Here is a 20,174-nt window from a genome sequence, read left to right as displayed (position 1 = left end):
CAATGGCAGATGTCCCTGAAGTTGTTTCTTGACATCGTGATCTGCGCTGGATAATCCGAAAAGATCAAGTTTTCACTACCACAATTCGATAAAGTCGAGTTTTTGGAGGGTCAAATAAAGAGCGTCAAAAATACCATGCGAATTGACGCTCGATTTTGTTGCTACATTTTGTCTCTCCGACTTTTTCAAGAAAAATTGTTGAAGGGAAGGTAGTTTGGTCCACTTTGTTTTAAAAAAAAAAATGAGATTAATTTGAGTTTTAGTAATTAACCCCCTTAATGTAAAATAACAAAATAATACAAAAACAAATTTGCAGAACATTTTTGATGCTATTTATTTTCATTCAGTATAACTCTTGTTTAATCCATAGTTTCCAACATTTTTTAATATGTATTCTTATTTATTATTATTCACTATCGAATCAGTCCACATATTCAATTAGTGGGTCTCTTGCACGCCTCCATATGGTTCAAGAGCACTAAGGGATGCAGAGACCTGAGGCTATTTACAGAATGCTCCAAACAATGGCTGACTGTAGCCTTTTTTTGCACTTAGCATACTGTGTGGGGCTTTCTAAATCAGCCCTATTACCTCATATTAAGTGCACAGTTTTTAAAAAGATATTTCTGGTGCACACACTTACAAGAAACTCTGGTAAGAGAGTTTAGTTGAATGGAAACCTATCTACGATTATAACACATACAAATATAAATAATACAAATATTAAATTAAAGCATGGAGGAAGTCAATGTCCTCTACCTTCACAATAAGCTGCTAAGATACAACTGATAGTAGACAAAAAAAACAAAAAAGATAAAATTCTTTGATGTTTGTTACTCACTCGATTTTCTGTCCCCAGGGTGACTGGGTTTGGATGAAAAAATGTCCTTCTGGGGATTTCGGAGAACTTAAGCCAGGAACAAGCGATGTGTTTGAAACGGTAACCCTAGAATATATGTGTTGTCTTGTCTGCAGCTACCACTAAATGTCAACCTGTGAATGCCATCATGGTGTGATCTTCTGTACAGTAGAAAAATTATTTGTTCCAAATTGAGCCACAGCCTCCAATTGTGATATCCCTGCTGTACACGACCCCTGCTGTGCCATGTTGTACTTGCTCATCACATATACCGAGCCTTCCCAGGTTGCATTTAGAATGTTTGTTGGATATTTTATCTTTTCCATAACTACCACAGACACCAATGAATTTAAAGAGACATGCGTTTCTATGCAGATGAAAGACATGCGCCATGAGAACGTCAACCCATTCCTTGGGTTCTTTCATGACTGTGGAGTTTTTGCCATCGTCACAGAGTTTTGTTCAAGGGGCAGCTTGGAAGATTTACTAAGAAACCAAGATGTTAAACTAGACTGGATGTTCAAATCTTCCCTACTTCTGGATCTTATCAAGGTAAATAATGTGACACAATGGAAGATGCTTAGCTACTGATTGGCAGCTATTTAAGAACATTTAATTGTGATGCGTAAATTGCTTTAAGGGCTAGGCCACACGGGAAGATTTCAGGGAGATTAGTCGCCTAATGAGGCAATTTTGAGCGACTTTGAAAAACGTATCGCTGTGTGTGAATAGGCACAGGTGACTTTAGCGCTAGCGGATGCGAGATACCAGCAAGCCATTCAGGGAGATTAGTCACCTCAAAGACGCGGCGGTTAGTCGCCAGGCGACCAATCTCCCTGAATCTTCCCGTGTGGCCCTAGGCTAAATGTAATGAAAAGTCCCTTAGCTGCAAGAGAAAGTGTCAAACTAAGATTTGTCTGAATGAAACTGTCCTTAAAGGGATACTGTCATGGGGAAAAAAATTTTTTTCAAAATGAATCAGGTAATAGTGCTGCTCCAGCAGAATTCTGCACTGAAATCCATTTCTCAAAAGAGCAAACAGGTTTTTTTATATTCAATTTTGAAATCTGACATGGGGCTAGACATTTTGTCAATTTCCCAGCTGCCCCAAGTCATGTGACTTGTGCTCTGATAAACTTCAATCACTCTTTACACGCTGTACGCTGTACTGCAAGGTGGAGTGATATCACCCCCTCCCTTTCCCCCCCCCAGCAGCCAAACAACAGAACAATGGGAAGGTAACACAAGATAACAGCTGCCTGGTAGATCTAAGAACAACACTCAATAGTAAAAACCCATGTCCCACTGGGACACATTCAGTTACATTGAGAAGGAAAAACAGCAGCCTGCCAGAAAGCATTTCTCTCCTGAAGTGCAGGCACAAGTCACATGACATGGGCGGCTGGGAAATTGACAAAATGTCTAGCCCCATGTCAGATTTCAAAATTGAATATAAAAAAATCTGTTTGCTCTTTTGAGAAATGGATTTCAGTGCGGAATTCTACTGGAGCAGCACTATTAACTGATTCATTTTGAAATTTTTTTTTTTCCCATGACAGAATTGCTTGTCATGAACAAGCTGACTTTAAGGGGTTTATTTACTAAAATCCGAATGTTTCTAATTTTTTATTAAACAAAGCTCGACCAAACTCCCATCCACGATTTTGCCTTATTTATCATTAAAACAACAGGAAAAAAAATCAGATTTCTTAAAGACTCAATAAAACCCGAATTGTATGATTTTTTTGGACTTCTCTCCCGAAGCTTTCGATTTTTTCGGGTTATTGTCCAAAAACCCTGAATTTTTTGGGTTATTGGGCTAAACCCAGTGCAGACCACAATATCTTCAAATTGGGATGGGGACATCTCCTATTTACTTATACATGACCTCGATAGGTTTTCGGATTCAGGCTTTTTGCAGCATCCACAAAAATGAGAGTTTTTGCCCCAAAAAGCTCGACCAGAAAAAAAAAATCTAGTTTTAATAAATAACCCCTTAAGTCATAAATATATTGAAAAAACTTATATTTTGTTGTTGCTCGAAGCTGGCTGCAGAAAGTAATTATATGTGGCCAAGGTCAGAACAAGGGGTAGGCAGAGAAGGCATGTGCCTAGGGGGCACTTAGGTCATGTTCCAGATTCTTGGTCAAGATATGGAGACCAGTAAATGTGTTATATTTTATTTTGTTATTTATTAATAGTGTCCACCTTGAACAGTTCACCTACATCATAGAGACAGAATCCTAATGCTAAAGTACATCGCTAATAATAATGCAAAACTAGTAACCAAAAGTTCCCTTAATCAGGCTAACGTTTTACATATTACATATTTATATATTTAAATATTGCTAAATACAAAACAGACCATCACATTATTTCAGCTAGAACCATGGGTTCTCAACCTTTGGGGCCCTAAGACCAGTCAAGGTAAGATTTGGAGTGAACAATTGTTTCATATTCTGGGTACTCCTGGAACTAAAGAAGAGTAACTGATACTTGTTAGGAACTAAGAGAGAACCTTGCCTTGGACCACGAAGAAGAACCAAAATGGATATAATCTCTGCCCATCTCCCATTACACAAGCTCTGTTATTTATATCTAGGGAATGAAGTATCTACACCACCGAAAGTTTGTCCACGGGAGACTCAAATCTGGAAACTGCGTAGTAGATGGACGTTTTGTCTTAAAAGTGACTGATTATGGTTATAACGAAGTACTGGAGGCTCAGAGGATTTCTCAGGAAGAACCAGCTGCATATGGTAAAATGACTATTGTAGAAACAGATTTTGAAATTTGATTGGAAAAAAAAGACAAAAGTCTGTGGAGCAAAAATAGAGACAGTACTTACAATACCAACCTCAAGGTCATTAATACCAATTAATAAGCAAAGGGCCAAGGAGAGACCTCTGTCATAAATGTTGTTCACCATGTCTTAAATTATATTTTACTTTGTCACTTACATAAATATCTTATAACAATGACACACACAGGGGGGCATTTATCAACACTAGGCAAATTTGGCCATGGGCAATAACCCATGGCAACCAATCAGATTGTTGCATTCATTGTTCTTGCAGCTGGCTTTAAAAAGCTAATCACTGATTGGTTGTTATGGGTAACTGCCCATGGGCAAATTTGCCCAGTGTTGATAAATGAGCCCCACAGTGTTTTGATTGCTACTACATGTGCCAGCATTTAAAATGAAATTTCTCAACCCAGAATGTGTAATTGGGCGCTAATAACAGGTTCTGGGTGAATATGAAGCAATTTAATCTCTATATAACACAAACACTTAAATTCTGCATTTTCTGTACATAAGCAGGTTGGAAAAGTACAGGTGGAACTGCAGGCTTATAGGTAGGCAAACTGTTCGGCCTGCTTTTAAAATGGGCAGTGGAAATATTGGAAATATGAGGGGAAAAAACAGCATCTGAAATATCATATATCTTAAACTACTGCTAAGAACAGGGATTCTGCAACATTATTAGGCTCGTTCCAGATTTCAGCGCACCTAACACATTAGCTGATTGATATCATTATATTCTCCCTAGTTGTACTCGTGTGCATTCAGAGTTGTGTTTGTGTATGAGTGTGCCCGTCAGAGATTTGTTTGGCTAAAAATGAGTCTGCTAATATTCATTTCATAATTGCAGAGCTCCTGTGGACAGCACCAGAACTGCTTAGGGACCCACTTTCAGCAGTGCACGGCTCTTTCGCTGGGGATGTCTATAGCTTCTCTGTTATCATGCAGGAGGTTGTAGTGCGGGGCCCCCCATTTTGTACATTGGAAGAGACTGCAGAGGGTAAGTGCAAGACACTGGAGCGATAATAACAACATTGAACAACAGACACACAAAAAGTATGCCTTTGTCATATTTTTTTTGATAATGTGTTTATCAGTTACATTTTCGAAAAGCATTAGGGATGCACTATTTTGGATTCAGCCGAACCCCAAAATCCTTCACAAAAGATTCGGCTGAATACTGAACCAAATCCTAATTTGCATATGCAAATTACAGGTAAGAAGGGGAAAACATTTTTTACGTCCTTGTTTTTTGACAAAAAGTCACACGATTTCCCGCCCCGTCCCTAATTTGCATATACAAATTAGGATTCGGTTCGGCCCGGCAGAAGGATTCAGCCAAATCCGAATCCTGCTGAAAAAGACAGAATCCTGGATTCGGTGCATCCCTAAAAAGCATATTTCCTAAAAAGACATAATAGTAGGGTAGAAAGCCTAACACTCCTGTTTAACCATGTATTATTATCAATATACAATTCAGCCATTTGATTTTCTATGGCATGTGCACTCTAGAAGATTAAATAAATAGATTAAAGAGAGGAATTAATAATCCTGTTTTTGCACCAGACAGTCCTTGCATTATATTGATGGATGAGTCATACATTCCTGATTAACGTTTCGTTTAGAGAGTTAAGTCATTACTAAAGAAAACATTGATAAATAATGGAAGTTGAACAAACGCATACATACATATACTCATACATACATATATTCATTTTTCATACATGAGGATGGTTTGTAACTTTCCTGTATTGTAATTAAAACAATTACGCGGTTATACCTATACAGAAATCATCCAGAAGATAAAGAAGCCGCCCCCCTTGTGCCGTCCTGTGGTGTCACCAGATCATGCTCCAATGGAGTGCATTATACTAATGATGAAGTGCTGGAATGAAGTGCCAGACAGGCGTCCGTCCTTTGATGAAATATTTGATCAGGTAAGCAAAATTGATAATACAGTGCACACTGCTAATAGGAGAATGCCAACCAAGCAACAGAAATTTCATGTAATATATATATATATATATCCCGAAGACGGTCCTTTGTGGATCAAAAGAGAGAACATACCTACTTTTCTCTTTATTTGGCACAATCTCTTCCAAAGAAACCATTAGGCGGGGGGGTTTACAAGAGCAAGCTTTGAGGAGAGAGCCATCTCCCCATATGTAATATACAGAAACACAAAAAAATGCAGCTCATCCCCAAATGTAGGGATACTCTGAGAATACCCGAATGTGGGGCATGGACACTGCCTTGACTGGGCGCATCAGCTTACATATACTTTGTACAAACTTTGTAACTAAAAGTGTCTCTTTTTAATAAATGTTCCCTTCAAGTTGTGCAAAATGAGGTTTTGTTTTTCTCTTAAGGCTAAATAATAAAGTGGGCAATGTGTTTCATATGTGATAGAACCACACCTACGTGCACCCAATGGGTTTTAATTAACATTTTTTTGTGTTTCTGTATACCGTGTATATATGTATATGAATGCCTACAAATCCTATAAAAGTGAATAAAGTGTTGTGGAGTTCCTTTCTGGTAATCTGAGGGAAAGATCTTTCTTTTACATGCAAGATTAACACCAAATAACTACAAGTACAGGATCCATTATCTTGATATCCATCGAGAAAGCTCTGAATCATGGAAAGGCAAGCTCTCATTGACACCATTATAACATTTTAAAAATTTCCTTTTTCTCTATAATAATAAAACAGTACCTTGTACTTGATCTCAACTGAGATATAATGAATCCTTATTGAAGGCAAAACAATCCTATTAGGTTTATTTAATGTTTAAATGATTTCTAGTAGACACCAGGTCCTAAGCATTCTGGATAACAGGTCCCATAACAGTAGTAGGAAATTGTTTGGGGCTGCACAGCTCACATAGGGGTAAATTTATCAAAGAGTGAAGTTCCGCCACTAGAGTGAAATTCCGCCACTCTCCATTCATTTCTATGGGATTTAGAAAGGCGTATTTATCAATGGGTGAAGTGAAAGTTCACCCTTTGATAAATACGCCTATAAAAATCTCATAGAAATGAATGGAGAGTAGCGGAATTTCACTCTATTAGCGGAACTTCACTATTAACTTCACTCTTTGATAAATATACCCCATAAAGAGCAGAGGCAAACACAGCAGCAGTTAGCTGGATAGACAAAAGCAAACACAATGCAGGGATCAGAGACCATTGTCTAAGGAAGGAAGGGTGATTAGAGGGTGGGTTTGGAATAATACAATACATATAGCTAAGAAAAATCACAAATTTCATGTCACGGTTTGAACACAAAATGACTAGTTTTATGTAAAGCAATGCCACAGACTTTAAAGCACAGTACTGTCAATTAGCTCTAGATTCCCTCCAATCCCAATCCTATGTCAGATTCAGATGAATCATAGGAACAATGGGGCAAGTTTAAGAGGTCAAGAGGCCATCAACCTGATCAATTTGATTTAGGAAAAGGAAGGGGCATATAACTTATTGTACAGACCTGTTACATGATCCTCTAAGATAATATGTTTTTACCTTAATCTGCCCTCTCCACCATGCCCAATCAGACAGTGCCAGTGCAGGGATGTGATATGAGGTTTGGTAGTGAATGCTGCCTGATTCTATATAATTAGGATTGTAAGACTTTAGCTGCATTGTGTCTTTCTCTTGCTATGCTAAAGCATTAAACAGGAGTCTTAAGCTGATCATACTTGAAGAGATCCCGCTCGTCTGGCGACATCGCCAAACTAGTGGATCTTTTACCAATTTGCCCAGGGCTATATCGGGGTAATCCGAACATTCCGAACATTCGGCTTTAGGGTCAAACAATAGCATTACAACGCAGATCAATGGGCTCTGACGGGTCGGTTGGCGGAAAAATTAAATCTTCCCAATCAATATCGTGGCCAGATATCGATTGGGAAGACCCGTCGGAAGCCCCTATACACGGGCAGATAAATTGCCAATATCGGCAGCTTTATCTGCCCGTGTATGGCCACCTTTACACAAAAAATAGTGACAGTGACTCTCCAAATTTAAGGCCTTATTACATAGTTTGCTAAAGTTATAAAGGCGCACTGCTGCAGGTCTCCATACTCCTTTTGGAGAACAAGAACCTACAGAAGCCCCATGAATACAGGGCTGACTCCATTTGACAGTGCTGCATTCATGAGGGATGGGAGGCATGTAGCTGTCCCACTTTCCACCCTCTAACATGTGTGTCTGAATGAAGGCAACTGTTGCATACTAAACTGTATAAAGATGAACAGATTTTAATGGTTTTGATTCCGTGGTTCCAGATGTGGAACAACCTTGGCATTAGGAATGTGGCTGGAGAATGCTTATCTGTTAACAATTATTCATGACATCGATATGATGACTCACTTGACTTGAAGGAAGAAAGATCCCATTAATATTGAAAACAGAATGCACAGCATCTTCCCAGAACCCCACAGCACTCAATTAAAGCAATCTATCAATGCTGAATTTGAATTGCATGGGAATCTGTGTCCTAAAAATGTAAAAAAGAATACTATTAAATATAAGGAGCCAATGTAGCCATTCCAGAATACACAAGAATCATTAGCAGATTATTCCCACATATAACATTAATGAAAAGGATGTGCTCTCTCTGCTTCCAACAGCAAACATACAGGTGCCAAGAGATCTAGCTAAAGTAAAAGGCAATCTTGGCATCTGTATATTGTGCAAATTCCTACTTTTTAAAATTGTATTACTAAAGTGTATAAATACACTTCTAAAAATCTTACAGAAATTAATAGAGATCATCAGACTTTTGATGGACTTTTTTGATGGACTGGGTTGAGCTCTAGTTCCACTCTTTGGTAAATATGCCCCAGTGTGTCTAGACTTCCAGAACTATTAAGGCAAATAGACACTCTCATTAGCTTTCAAATATACATTGTTTTGTTCATCTCTTGTGTTGAACTGTATTGTGCTGCTACCAGCACCTCACTACTTATCAAGGAAAGTTCTTATATGTATACAGTTATGTTGGTCTGGAAAAAGAAAGGTCTGTAAAGAATATTACTATGATGGCAGTACAGGTGTTACTACCTTATACACACCCTATAATATACATGCTCAGATCTGATCAGCCATCTTATTATTTTGACCATGTACGACCTGTCAGGGCCTTTCAAACTCAACTCTCAATCCCTGGTGGAAGATTTCCATTGGTCGGGGGAAAGAAAATGAAAAGGAACCACATCCCATGGACCAATTGGTGGAATACCATGTGGGATGGGCTATGTATGGCCAGGGTTACCACCCGGCCGTTGTTTCACCAGCCAAGCCGGTACAATACAGCCAAGGCTGGGCAGGTATTACAAATTTACCAGCAATGTACGTGCAGGGGCACTGTGCCAAAGAGGCGAGCTGAAACTCAAGGTGGCAGTGCTTCACTGGTTACCACGTTTCCAGCTACATTTCTGGTTTTAAAACCGTAAATGAGGCTGTTTTAACACAGAGAGCGCAATTGCACTTCTCTGCACTAAATAAATTTGTGCTATGTGCACAGTGATAGATAGATGCTATTGATAGCAGGAGGCAGCTACAGTATCGAGGGTCGCTGGTGTTTCTCCACTGGCAGAAAGAGTTGTCATATTTTTAGACAGTGTTGTGCATGAGATATGTTCTGAGTACCGGCAATGTAGACATGTTTAAGACTTGTGGATGCTCCACATCTCTCCATTCTGATATCCTTCTGAAGAGCATATGAATATCCACCTTCACAGTTTAAGAACATTAATAAAGGAAGGAAGACAAACATCATTGATTCCATGCTGCGCATGTTGGAACAGTATTCAAGCAACTTGGAAGATTTAATCAGAGAAAGAACAGAGGAACTTGAGATAGAAAAACAGAAGACTGAGAAACTCTTAACACAAATGTTACCACCGTAAGTAAATACTTTGCCCATACTTTTTGTTCAATGTCCTTGTAATTATCAGGTTAACTGTTGCTCCTGTTATTATGTCTTTCTTTTATAACCAAAATCTTCTTATCTGGAAGGAAAATGTCAATGGGATAAAAATTCCTTGAATATAGTGTATTGATTGGAACACAGAAACCAGATTACTATTCCTAGTCTATTATGCTTTATTAGCTCTACTCTAGTATGGCTTTGTTCAATTTAAACTAATCAGTTAAGGACTTTGGTGGAGGGGTAGTGGGCAGGAGTGAAATATCAGGAGATAGCAGACATGATTTCCATAACCAATGAGACTGCTTGATGAATATCAAGTTAAAGGGAAAGGAAAATATTAAGAGAACATTGGGAAGCAGTCAGTAAGTGCATGCAATTTCCAATTTGTTTTTACTGTGCAGTTGAGAGACAGGGAAGGTGATATGACCTGCTAAGCCATGTGACTGCAACAGTATCATAGGGTAAAATGTAAAAGGGTTTGAGGTCTGTCATTTCTGAAAGATGCCTAATACTTCAGACAACAGGATAAAATAACACAAGGCACATTTAGATGCATTCAACTTGTCTATATGTCATGTCACTGCATAGTCTCTTTACAGACTTGGCTTCTGTACTCTCCTTACTCTACCTGATTTTCAGATCAGTAGCTGAAGCTCTAAAGATGGGTTGCACAGTGGAACCAGAGGACTTTGATGAAGTTACATTGTACTTCAGCGACATAGTGGGCTTTACCTCCATATCAGCCATGAGTGAACCAATTGAGGTGGTGGACCTTCTCAATGACTTGTATACACTGTTTGATGCTGTTATAGGAAATCATGACGTATATAAGGTAAGTTACTTGGTGCCATAGTGTTTGTTATATGATAAGAGTGTGATTCTATAGTCCAGTGATCTCCAACCAGTGGCTCACAAGTAACACGTTGCTCTCCAACACCTTGTATATTGCTCCCAGTGGCCTCAAAGCAGGTGCTTATTTTTGAATTTCTGTCTTGAAGGCAAGTTTTGGTTGCATAAAACCAGGTGTACTGCCATTCAGAACCCTTACTTGGCACCCTCCAGGACGTTTTTCATGCTTGTGTTGCTCCCCAACTCTTTTTTACATTTGAATGTGGCTCACAGGTAAAAAGGATTGGGGACCCCTGCTATATAGTCTGTTGACATAATAGACTATAGCATATATAGCTATATAGTCTAAATTACAAAAAGTCAAACAAAAAAAGACAAAAAGTATCATTAAGGTCATAATCTTCATTACATATCATATTGTAAATATTTCAAATGAAAATGGTCTTCAACTTCTCACCACAAGCAATGCAGGCACTCTTAACAAGTTTAAGAGAAATAATGTAAATAAACACAGTTCTATATTCACTTTCTAACAAAACCTCACCGGACAGCGTTATTAATGTTGCAACATTAGTCTTTACCAGGATCTGTTAATTTTAAAAAAGATGTTCCTACAGTTCTCCATGTTTAATGCTAAAATTCCAAATAAGCACATGCACTTTCCCTAATCTCGTTGTGCAGGTAGAAACTATAGGAGATGCCTACATGGTTGCTTCAGGCCTACCAAAGAAAAATGGAAATAGACATGCAGCAGAGATTGCAAACATGTCTCTTGATATTCTCAGTTCAGTGGGGTCTTTCAAAATGCGACACATGCCTGATGTCCCTGTAAGGATACGAATTGGTCTCCATTCAGGTAATGGGCTGTCCTTGAAGGGATATAAGTGGTCTGCTGTAACTGTATCTAAATTAGTATTTTTACAACCACTTTGGCCACCATCTTGTAAATAAGAGAATGCTTGTAAAAAATAAATCCACATATACTAAATTCTTCAATTATATTTAAGTATAAACTCAATGGGGGTAATTTATCAACACTGGGCAAATTTGTCCATGGGCAGTAACCCATGGCAACCAATCAGATTGCTGCATTCATTGTTCTACTTGCAGCTGGTTTCAAAAACTAATTACTGAATGGTTGCTATAGGTAACTGCCCATGGGCAAATTTGCCCAGTGTTGATAAATGAGCCCCAGCGATGTAGTTAATTTATGGTCCTTATATAAAGTCAGGGGCCTCTTGAGGAAATACAGAACAGAAATCTTTGTACACATGCATAACAATTCCTTCATAATATTCTCCCTCTAGGTCCTGTTGTTGCAGGAGTAGTGGGTCTGACCATGCCAAGGTACTGCCTGTTCGGGGATACAGTAAATACTGCATCTCGTATGGAATCCACTGGGTTACGTGAGTAGAGAAAAGAATCCTCATTGTTTCTTAACAACATTTAATGGTTATTTCTTGCACATAATAAAAACTGAAACTACAGTATATAGAACATTACGGCCATTGGATTGTCAAGAAAAGAACAACCCAAAAGATAAATGGCAATTTTTGTTTTATTATTGTGTAAATTATTTTAGCATTAGGTACATACTGAACATCTACCATAATATAACCATTATATACTAAGTCACTGTTTCTTTAGTGTTCCTTTCCATTAGTATTTAAATGCACTTCTTACATTTACAGAAGTAGAATGGTTCATAGCACAGAAGTTTTCAGTTGCAACTCAAAAACAAAAACTGGATTTATAGTGGAATTTTCAACCTAACAATATGAATCATTAATATTTATTTTAATTAGGGTGGATTAAGACAAAATAACATTCAGAAGCCATCTCAAGAATATACTGTATATTCAGTCCAATGGGTCATGTAATGTATAATCAGATGGCCTACATATTTATCAGCCCATTAAGATGATTAGATGGAGGAGGACCATGACAGTGATAATTAGTTAATGACCCAATTCAGCACTAGAGTGACAACAAATGTATCACCCAAATAGATGATTGGCACTACATGTGAACCTTGGTTTCATGAACTGACCTATTTTAATCACCATGTATTTTAAAGAATTCATATGTTAAGCTGCCCCCAAACAATTGTATCTTTACTCTGGTATGCCCACCTAAGGTGGGTGAAATCAGGCTTAATCCTATCATTGGCCCTAGAGCCAGAATGATCAGATAACAATGACGGTAATGGAGCCATTGGAACAGGGACCTCATCAACTAGCCGAAGTGGTCAAGTTCCAATGGGAAAATCAAACCTGAGTAATCAACATCTTGCTGATTTTTGACTAGTTATTGGTCAGGTGGGCCCATCTGAGGACTCAATACTTGGGCAGAGAAGCTGCCATCTCGATCTAACAGTCCCAAATTGGCAGCCTAAATCTGCCCATGTATGGTCGCCTTAAGTTCATGAAATAGTACTGCAAACCAGTGAAATAGGCAAACAGATTATGGCTAGTGGTTACAAACTAACTGGAAAGTCTTTGCCCCAGTATGATTAATCACAAACTAGCAGAACTTGGCTTAAGTTTATGTAGCTGTAGATATCAGTGGTTTACTATAATGGAGGAAGCGTGGCTGATCTAATCACTAAATGGGCCAGAATCAATTCAGTAAGAAAAAGGTTTATCACATGAAAAGTCATGGACGATATTCAATTTGAGATGCAATTCAATTCAGAAAAACGTATCTCACTGTTTATCACGTGAAAACTCTATTGAAGTCTATGGGACAAAACTGGAACTAAATTTGGAGAAAAGTTTTTTCTCCTCGAATTTAATCTCGTCCATGATGATAAACCATCAGATAACTTTTTCTCTAGGAACTGAATCTGGATCAATATCGGGGGAACTAATACTGAACTATAAGATACAAAGATGTAAGATGGTACAGTACACAAAAGGTGGGACTTCAGCTGTTAGATAAAGTCTGTTTTTCCCTTCCAGCCTATCGAATCCATGTCAATCAAAGTACTGTTAAAACACTTAAGTCTTTAAATGAAGGATACCTCTTGGAATTGCGAGGAAGGACTGAGCTGAAGGTAAGTACCTTATAAATGCCTTCACCCATTTCCTGTGGTAGTCCATTTTAAAATAATTATGAGTAATATTGATTTTCCTTACATTCAATATGTTTAAGGAAGTAGGCAGGAACGCTACATTGATCAGTTTTATATGAGGACTCCTTTACATCACTACTTTGCATTTGTACAAGGACAATGAAACTTTGGCTCTTGATCAGTGTGTAGTTAAATGTTTATCAGACCATGGGTTGGCTTCACAATTTATTAGAACATGTGCTTTCCATGGGTATGCCATAACAAGGATGAAATTACTCTGCAAATGAAATGCAGTTCATTCTTGCCATAACTGTTGTTCAGCCACTTTGGATTAATTCCAATAGCTTATTGGCTTTCAATTAACATGGATAAAACTGAAACAAAATTAGGCAACATACAGTATCTTTTGGGTATATAATAATAGGCAGAGATTGTTCATTTGGATAATTTGTTTAAAACTTGTTTCCAAAGTTAAAACAAATAAAGAAGTTTCTCTGCTGACTATTGCTCAAAGTGTTTTTCCCCTTATAGCGAGAAACCTGTGCCTGCTTTATACAGCACCATGCAAAAGTATTGAGACCCTTCACTAACTCCCTCACTGAACAGATTACACTGAAGTGTTGTTCTTTGTTCATTTTAAAACACTTAAATATTGAATGAGGTGGGTTCTCAACAAGACCAGCCATTGACTTATTTTCCTTTTGGGGAGCCATTTTAATGATCATCAGTGTTCTAAATATCGAGGCAAAAGTGGAGTGATGCAATCCTAAAATAGTTGAGTAAAATCCCTTTAACATAAATTGGATTTTTGAGTTTTTTAATAGATGTTTTAGATAAGGTTTGTATACCCACAAACTTGTACAAAAAAGAACTATTGAATAAAGAAAGTGTTGTTATTTATAAACACAACACTAATGCTCATTCTGTTATAGTTGAAAGAATGCTGATTTTTAATTTGTCAATTAAATTGGATATGTTACATGTCTTATTTTTCCCCTATCAAGTCTCTCAGCTTGGATCACTGACAATGAGCCACTTCCTAAGTAATTCCCCAGCCATTATGATCTGATGTGAAGCACTTCATTTTTCTGTACACAGAAACAGCTTGTTCTCTATTAAGGTAGCATACTTTATAATGAGGCTGTCAGGACTTATTCTGCTGATTACATTCATCTTGTTGATCAGAATAGAAAAAGTGATTTTCTATATATTCCTAAAGAGTTCAGCAAATGCAAGGATTGATTGGTTGAAAGGACAGTAATGCTTAAAAAGCTAGCCATACTTGTGAGCTGTTGTTTTTTCTTTTGAAAGGGATGTTTACTTTCCATAGTGGAGGTTCTGTAAAACAATAACAGCATGAATTCTCATTAATTTGCTCAGCATATGATGCAATGCAATAACTCCATCCAAAGTGGCATTGATGGCTGTATGTAACTTTGGGCACTCTTTACAAGAATAATTCTGGCAGACCTAAAAATAATTTTACAAAAATATAAATATATAAAATGTAACAGACTTCTCTAGGCCGATGCCTATCTGTATAAAACTGGGTTAGTCCTAGGATTTCCTTTGTCTTCAGTTCTCACATAGCAACCAGAGAGTTCTGTACTCTCACCCATGTGAGTGATTTTGACAGCATCAATAAATCTTCAGCATCTTCAGTCTTCTTCAGATCCTCTTCCTTCCCTTTGGCAATTTACAGAAGATTTTGGTGCATGCACAGTTGGCATAAATACCGGACTGCGTCTGCTCCAACTTTGCATGCGCCAAATCACTCAGTGTCGGCAGTCCCTTACAGAAGAAGACGAAGATGCAAAAGATGACACCCATGAGATTGTCTGTGCTACTCTGCATAAATAAGTGAGCATGATATTCAGGGACACTTTCAGGTGTAATGACTATGCAGGGAGGGGGGTACTATCTAGGGTAGTATATGGGGCTTTTCTTATGAGGGGGAGTTTAGTTCTCCTTTAATGGACAGTTGATCAGGTACAGACTGGTACGAAGTGGAGAGGTGGCCATGCTGCATTGTAACAACATGCAATGTTGCTGCATTTGCCTGAGCATCTTTAACTGGGATGCAAGAGAAAATGAGTTAACCTATGAGTAATTAATCTGACAAGTATTTTTACAACAGTTAGTAAGAGCAGTTAACTTTTCTTGGCTTCCTAGATGCATAATATGTTATATTATTGTTCTGCAATATTACAAAATATTCTATAGCAGAGCCTATTGTGCATTGTTTAGAGCCATTTGGTGGTCTGTATAATACTAGAAATGACTGAGGCTCTGGTCTACTACAATGCTGATGTTACATTACTAATAGAACAAAATAAAGTGAAAATATATCAGTCTTGCAGGGTCTGGTAGGAAAATAGCAGCAAGATACAAATCATTCTCTAAATGCTTCTACCCTGTAGTTTGTTTCCTTATTTATAAAATGAAGACGTCTTTGGTCCATCCTTGGTGGCATTCCAAAGTCTTCCATAGGCTCATGGTAATTATGTCCTTTGTCTCTTTTGGATAAGGGTAAAGGTATTGAAGAGACATTCTGGCTGGTTGGAAAAGAAGGTTTTACAAAACCGTTACCTGTCCCACCAGTGATCAAGTCAGGGTAAGCGGAGAGACCTTGTGGCCAAGGCGCGGGATATCGTCTTGCTACTAACCTGGTTTTTTTTGTTTTTACGTCACTATTTTGATATCGTTCACAGGCAGATGGGTCATGGTTTGCTGCAGGATGAGATAACAGCTTTCAAAAGAAGAAAAGCAGAAAAGCAGCTTGCAAGGAAGAATAACTGAGGTAATGTTATGCATGCAAATGTATAACATTACATGCTTTATCTGTTGCATGCTCAAACCACATCCCCTAATTGTTTGGCCATAATCAGAACGTTCTGATTTAGTTACAGTTTAAGCTTGTCCTGTCACTCTATAGCTACTCATCTGTTTGATGGCCAAAATGCACTGACCGACTGTTTTAGAATTAGTGGGACAGGTAAGTATCAGTCAATGGCAAATCTCACTGGATAAGTCTCAGATCTGAATAACATGTTCTCAGTCCCAAGCTGAGAAAGAACAGAATTCAGATTTATGGTGCACAATAAAAAGAGTTACAAACAACAAGAACACTTCCTCCTTTTCATTCATCATACTCATTTCTATCTCCTCTAATGGACATGAAAAAAACTGCCCATCCCACATAATACCAGTATCTGCTACTTATTCAGCCCTAGAAAGTTTGGCTTAAATTCCGAATCAATAAAAAGTAGTTTTGGGGGTGTTACATTTGATATCATTTTGAGACTTAAATGTATGACAGTGGTCTTCAAAAGCCTAGGAATGTGAGGAGTTTTATGTTTATAGCATCTGTGTTTTGGGGCTGATTTAGGAACATAGGTTCAAAATTGCATAAGTGCTCTGGCCAATAGCAAGTTATCAGGGCTTTGCTTTTATTTTCTAATGTGTACTAGACTCCTCAAAGCTGATTGCAATGGAGCGCCTATGTTAGAAAACCAGTCCCATTCTGTGCAAAGTGCAATGCTCAGAATTATACCTGAAAGAGTTCTGGAACAAGACCACACAAAAAAGACCATATTTAGCAGTGCAAAGCTAAAACCATTTTTGAAGTTTAGAACTTTCTGTTGAAAAGAATATAATGAATTCCAAACATGAATATAGACAAAAAAAATTGACAGGCCATGGAGAAGCAGCTTTGACTTGATAAATATGGCTCCAAATGTTGCAGGGTCATCCTGCAGCAAACAGACTCTTGGTGGAATGAATGCTTATTAAATCTAAAATCTGTTTAAACTGTATCAGACATAAAGGGAAAGTATTAATAGAAAAATATAATTGTAAGAATTAAAGGGCATGTTTTGGTGGCAATAAAAAGCTCATGCTGATCAAGGGGGCAGAAGGTTATACAGCATAATGTGCATATGGAGTTTTGCACTGAACAACATTTGTGGCTTGGGGCTAGTTTCCTATTAGTACTTTCCCATTTTATCAAAAGAATCTCAAATATGGCTTTTTCAGCATTTTAACACGTAAATCTGGTAATACAAGGTATAATAAATATACAACCTTTATGTGTTTTAGACCTAGGGGGTATATTTATCAAAGAGTGAAGTTAATAGTGAAGTTCCGCCACTAGAGTGAAATTCCGCCACTCTCCATTCATTTCTATGGGATTTTTAAAGGTGTTTTTATCAAAGGGTGAACTTTCACTTTCACCCATTGATAAATATGCCTTTCAAAATCCCATAGAAATTAATTGTGAGCAGCGGAATTTCACTCTAGTGGCGGAACTTCACTCTTTTATAAATTTACCCCCTAGAGTGTTTGGCCTATAGTTATTTTGGTAAAACAATTAGCAAAAAAAGTAAACTTACAGAAAACACATTTATTATTCACCGTTCAGGGTTGCTGTGTTCAGTATCAATTGAAGAAATCGTTTATTGAGGGTTGTATAGTTTTTCATTTCTCGTATAATCAGTCAGCAAGTGTATGATTCCTATTTGCCAGAAATATTTTAATTTCTAAAATGTGCAAGTCTTTCAACTGCATTGTGGAATCGTGTAATGAGTGTTACAATCATGATCATATTTGAAACGATGTACAGAATATAAAATAATGCATGGAGGATGATGGAATTTACAGTCTGATGATGTTTTGGGTGTATTGGATAATTGGAGCGACCAAAATTGGGGTCAACCAGATTTTTCTTTTACGACCATTAACTCTAATTAATTAATTTAATACACACAGGCATATTGGCAAGCCCAGTTTTTGGTGTGTATTGAAATAAGAGTTGTTTTTGGTGTGTATTGAAATTAGAGTTAACGGCCACAAAAGAGAAATCTGGTTGGTGCAGCTAGAGACCCTACTAGAGCCCTTCCACCCAAAGAGAATACTGCCTGTTTTACTGAACTATACAGGCAGAGAGGTGCCCATTTGTCTCTGTGGCATATAAAAGTCACTGCACTAAAATTACAGTGGAATTACCAATCCTTCACCAGTAACTGATATGATATGTAAGGTATTCTACTAGCCTGGTCTGGCTGACAGTAACAGGGAGTCTAACCTGATGCAGGAGTCAGGCTACAGGCAAATCACTCCCCCATCTTATGAAACCAGCACCATCCATCATTGAAAATAATGACCTCTATTTTCTGTACTCTGCGTGGATGCAGTTACATTTATCAAAGCACAAAACATCTCTGGGAACTCATTTCCCTGAATATTCTATGTGGTTTTTGGTACAGACTGAACAACTTCAAGTAGAGACGATTTGTAAATTTTAATGACGCAATGCCTTGATATCCCCTAATGATTTCGGTTTTTATAGGGACGAAGTGGCCTTCCGAGATCTAAAGCAACTTCTGAAGACAGCAGTGAAGCGAATATCACAGGTCCGGCACATCACTTCTCTAATGGCACCTGAAACAGAAAGTGAATAAAAATGCAACTGCAGATGGTGACCTTAATCTTCTGGATTAACTCAAGTCTGATGCAGTTAAGAAGGACATCTTTCTGGAGGTCATCCCTAACAAGATTTACATATTACACCAGATAAACCACCCCCAGATGGATCATTGCTATGCAAAAAAAAAAAAAAACACCATGTATTTTCGAATTCTCAAAAACTGTGAACTATGCAAGTATTTAAATTAGTACTACGTGGACTTTCCTGTCGTTGGTCTGGAATATTTTTGTTGAGGAAAGCCTGCAAAATATTGCTGCGCGGTGCAATGCAGGCCACTCCGGATGGTAAGAGGTGTCAAACCAGGGTGTCTATGGAAAAATCATGGATTTATACAAATGCAACATTGTTTCATATACTCAGAGCGGTTATTTTTATGAATATATATTTTGTTAGGATGAATGCAAATAAACCTCAATGAATTATTCCTAGATAAATAAATTTTAGGGAACAAATGGTGCCTTTTGTGAATTGTTTTTTTATTTTATTTTTCAGATTCGATAGATTATTTTACAAGAAAAAAACGGATACATGTTCAAATAATTAAAGAGAATGTGATACCTGTAATACACACAAACAAAAAAAGGAAGAGAGCATTGAACTCCATGATGAAAATCCAAGAGGGTGCCATTGCATCTGAATGCAGCACTGGAGCATGAATCTTAAATGATTTTTATCCAATTAGTTTGCCCTTCTTATAGGGAAATAACCAGACTTGTTCATAGCTTGCTTTGGGTCAATACAAAGACATTAATATGTCATACATTAAGGGTCTGATTCACTAAGGGTCGAATATCGAGGGTTAATTAACCCTCGATATTCGACTGGGAATTGAAATCCTTCGACTTCGAATATCGAAGTCGAAGGATTTAACGCAGATAGTACGATCGAACGATCGAACGATTATTCCTTCGATCGAAAGATTAAATCCTTTCGAATCAAAGATTCGAAGGATTTAAATCCAACGATCGAAGGAATATCCTTCGATCAAAAAAAGTTAGGCAAGCCTATGGGGACCTTCCCCATAGGCTAATATTGACTTTGGTAGCTTTTAGATGGTGAACTAGGGGGTTGAAGTTTTTTTTTAAAGAGACAGTACTTCGATTCGAAGTCGTAGTCGAAGGTCGAAGTAGCCCATTCGATGGTCGAAGTAGCCCAAAAAAACCTTC

At 37.8% G+C, this 20,174-nt stretch overlaps 1 protein-coding gene across 2 annotated transcripts in view; it reads left to right on the top strand.

The window, feature by feature from the left end:
• gucy2f.L (guanylate cyclase 2F, retinal L homeolog) overlaps positions 1 to 19,460 on the top strand; it is a 42,164-nt gene extending 22,704 nt beyond the window's left edge. The window contains exons 8-20 of one of the 2 annotated variants that reach the window (XM_041572736.1): positions 860 to 940; positions 1,235 to 1,411; positions 3,462 to 3,618; positions 4,513 to 4,662; positions 5,451 to 5,599; positions 9,411 to 9,574; positions 10,241 to 10,433; positions 11,132 to 11,306; positions 11,758 to 11,856; positions 13,411 to 13,505; positions 16,052 to 16,137; positions 16,235 to 16,323; positions 18,871 to 18,995. In XM_041572736.1, coding sequence (XP_041428670.1) covers positions 860 to 940; positions 1,235 to 1,411; positions 3,462 to 3,618; positions 4,513 to 4,662; positions 5,451 to 5,599; positions 9,411 to 9,574; positions 10,241 to 10,433; positions 11,132 to 11,306; positions 11,758 to 11,856; positions 13,411 to 13,505; positions 16,052 to 16,137; positions 16,235 to 16,322 — 1,614 coding nt within the window. In that variant the 3' untranslated portion in view covers position 16,323; positions 18,871 to 18,995. Of the gene's footprint in view, positions 1 to 859; positions 941 to 1,234; positions 1,412 to 3,461; positions 3,619 to 4,512; positions 4,663 to 5,450; positions 5,600 to 9,410; positions 9,575 to 10,240; positions 10,434 to 11,131; positions 11,307 to 11,757; positions 11,857 to 13,410; positions 13,506 to 16,051; positions 16,138 to 16,234; positions 16,324 to 18,870 lie in introns of both variants that reach the window. The other variant, XM_041572735.1, reaches the window with a different exon arrangement.
• The last annotated feature ends 714 nt before the right edge of the window (positions 19,461 to 20,174 follow it).

The sequence above is a fragment of the Xenopus laevis genome, chromosome 8L, assembly GCF_017654675.1.
Source record: "Xenopus laevis strain J_2021 chromosome 8L, Xenopus_laevis_v10.1, whole genome shotgun sequence".
NCBI classification, from domain to species: Eukaryota; Metazoa; Chordata; class Amphibia; order Anura; family Pipidae; genus Xenopus; species Xenopus laevis.
This window is presented reverse-complemented; position numbering and strand designations above follow the sequence as displayed.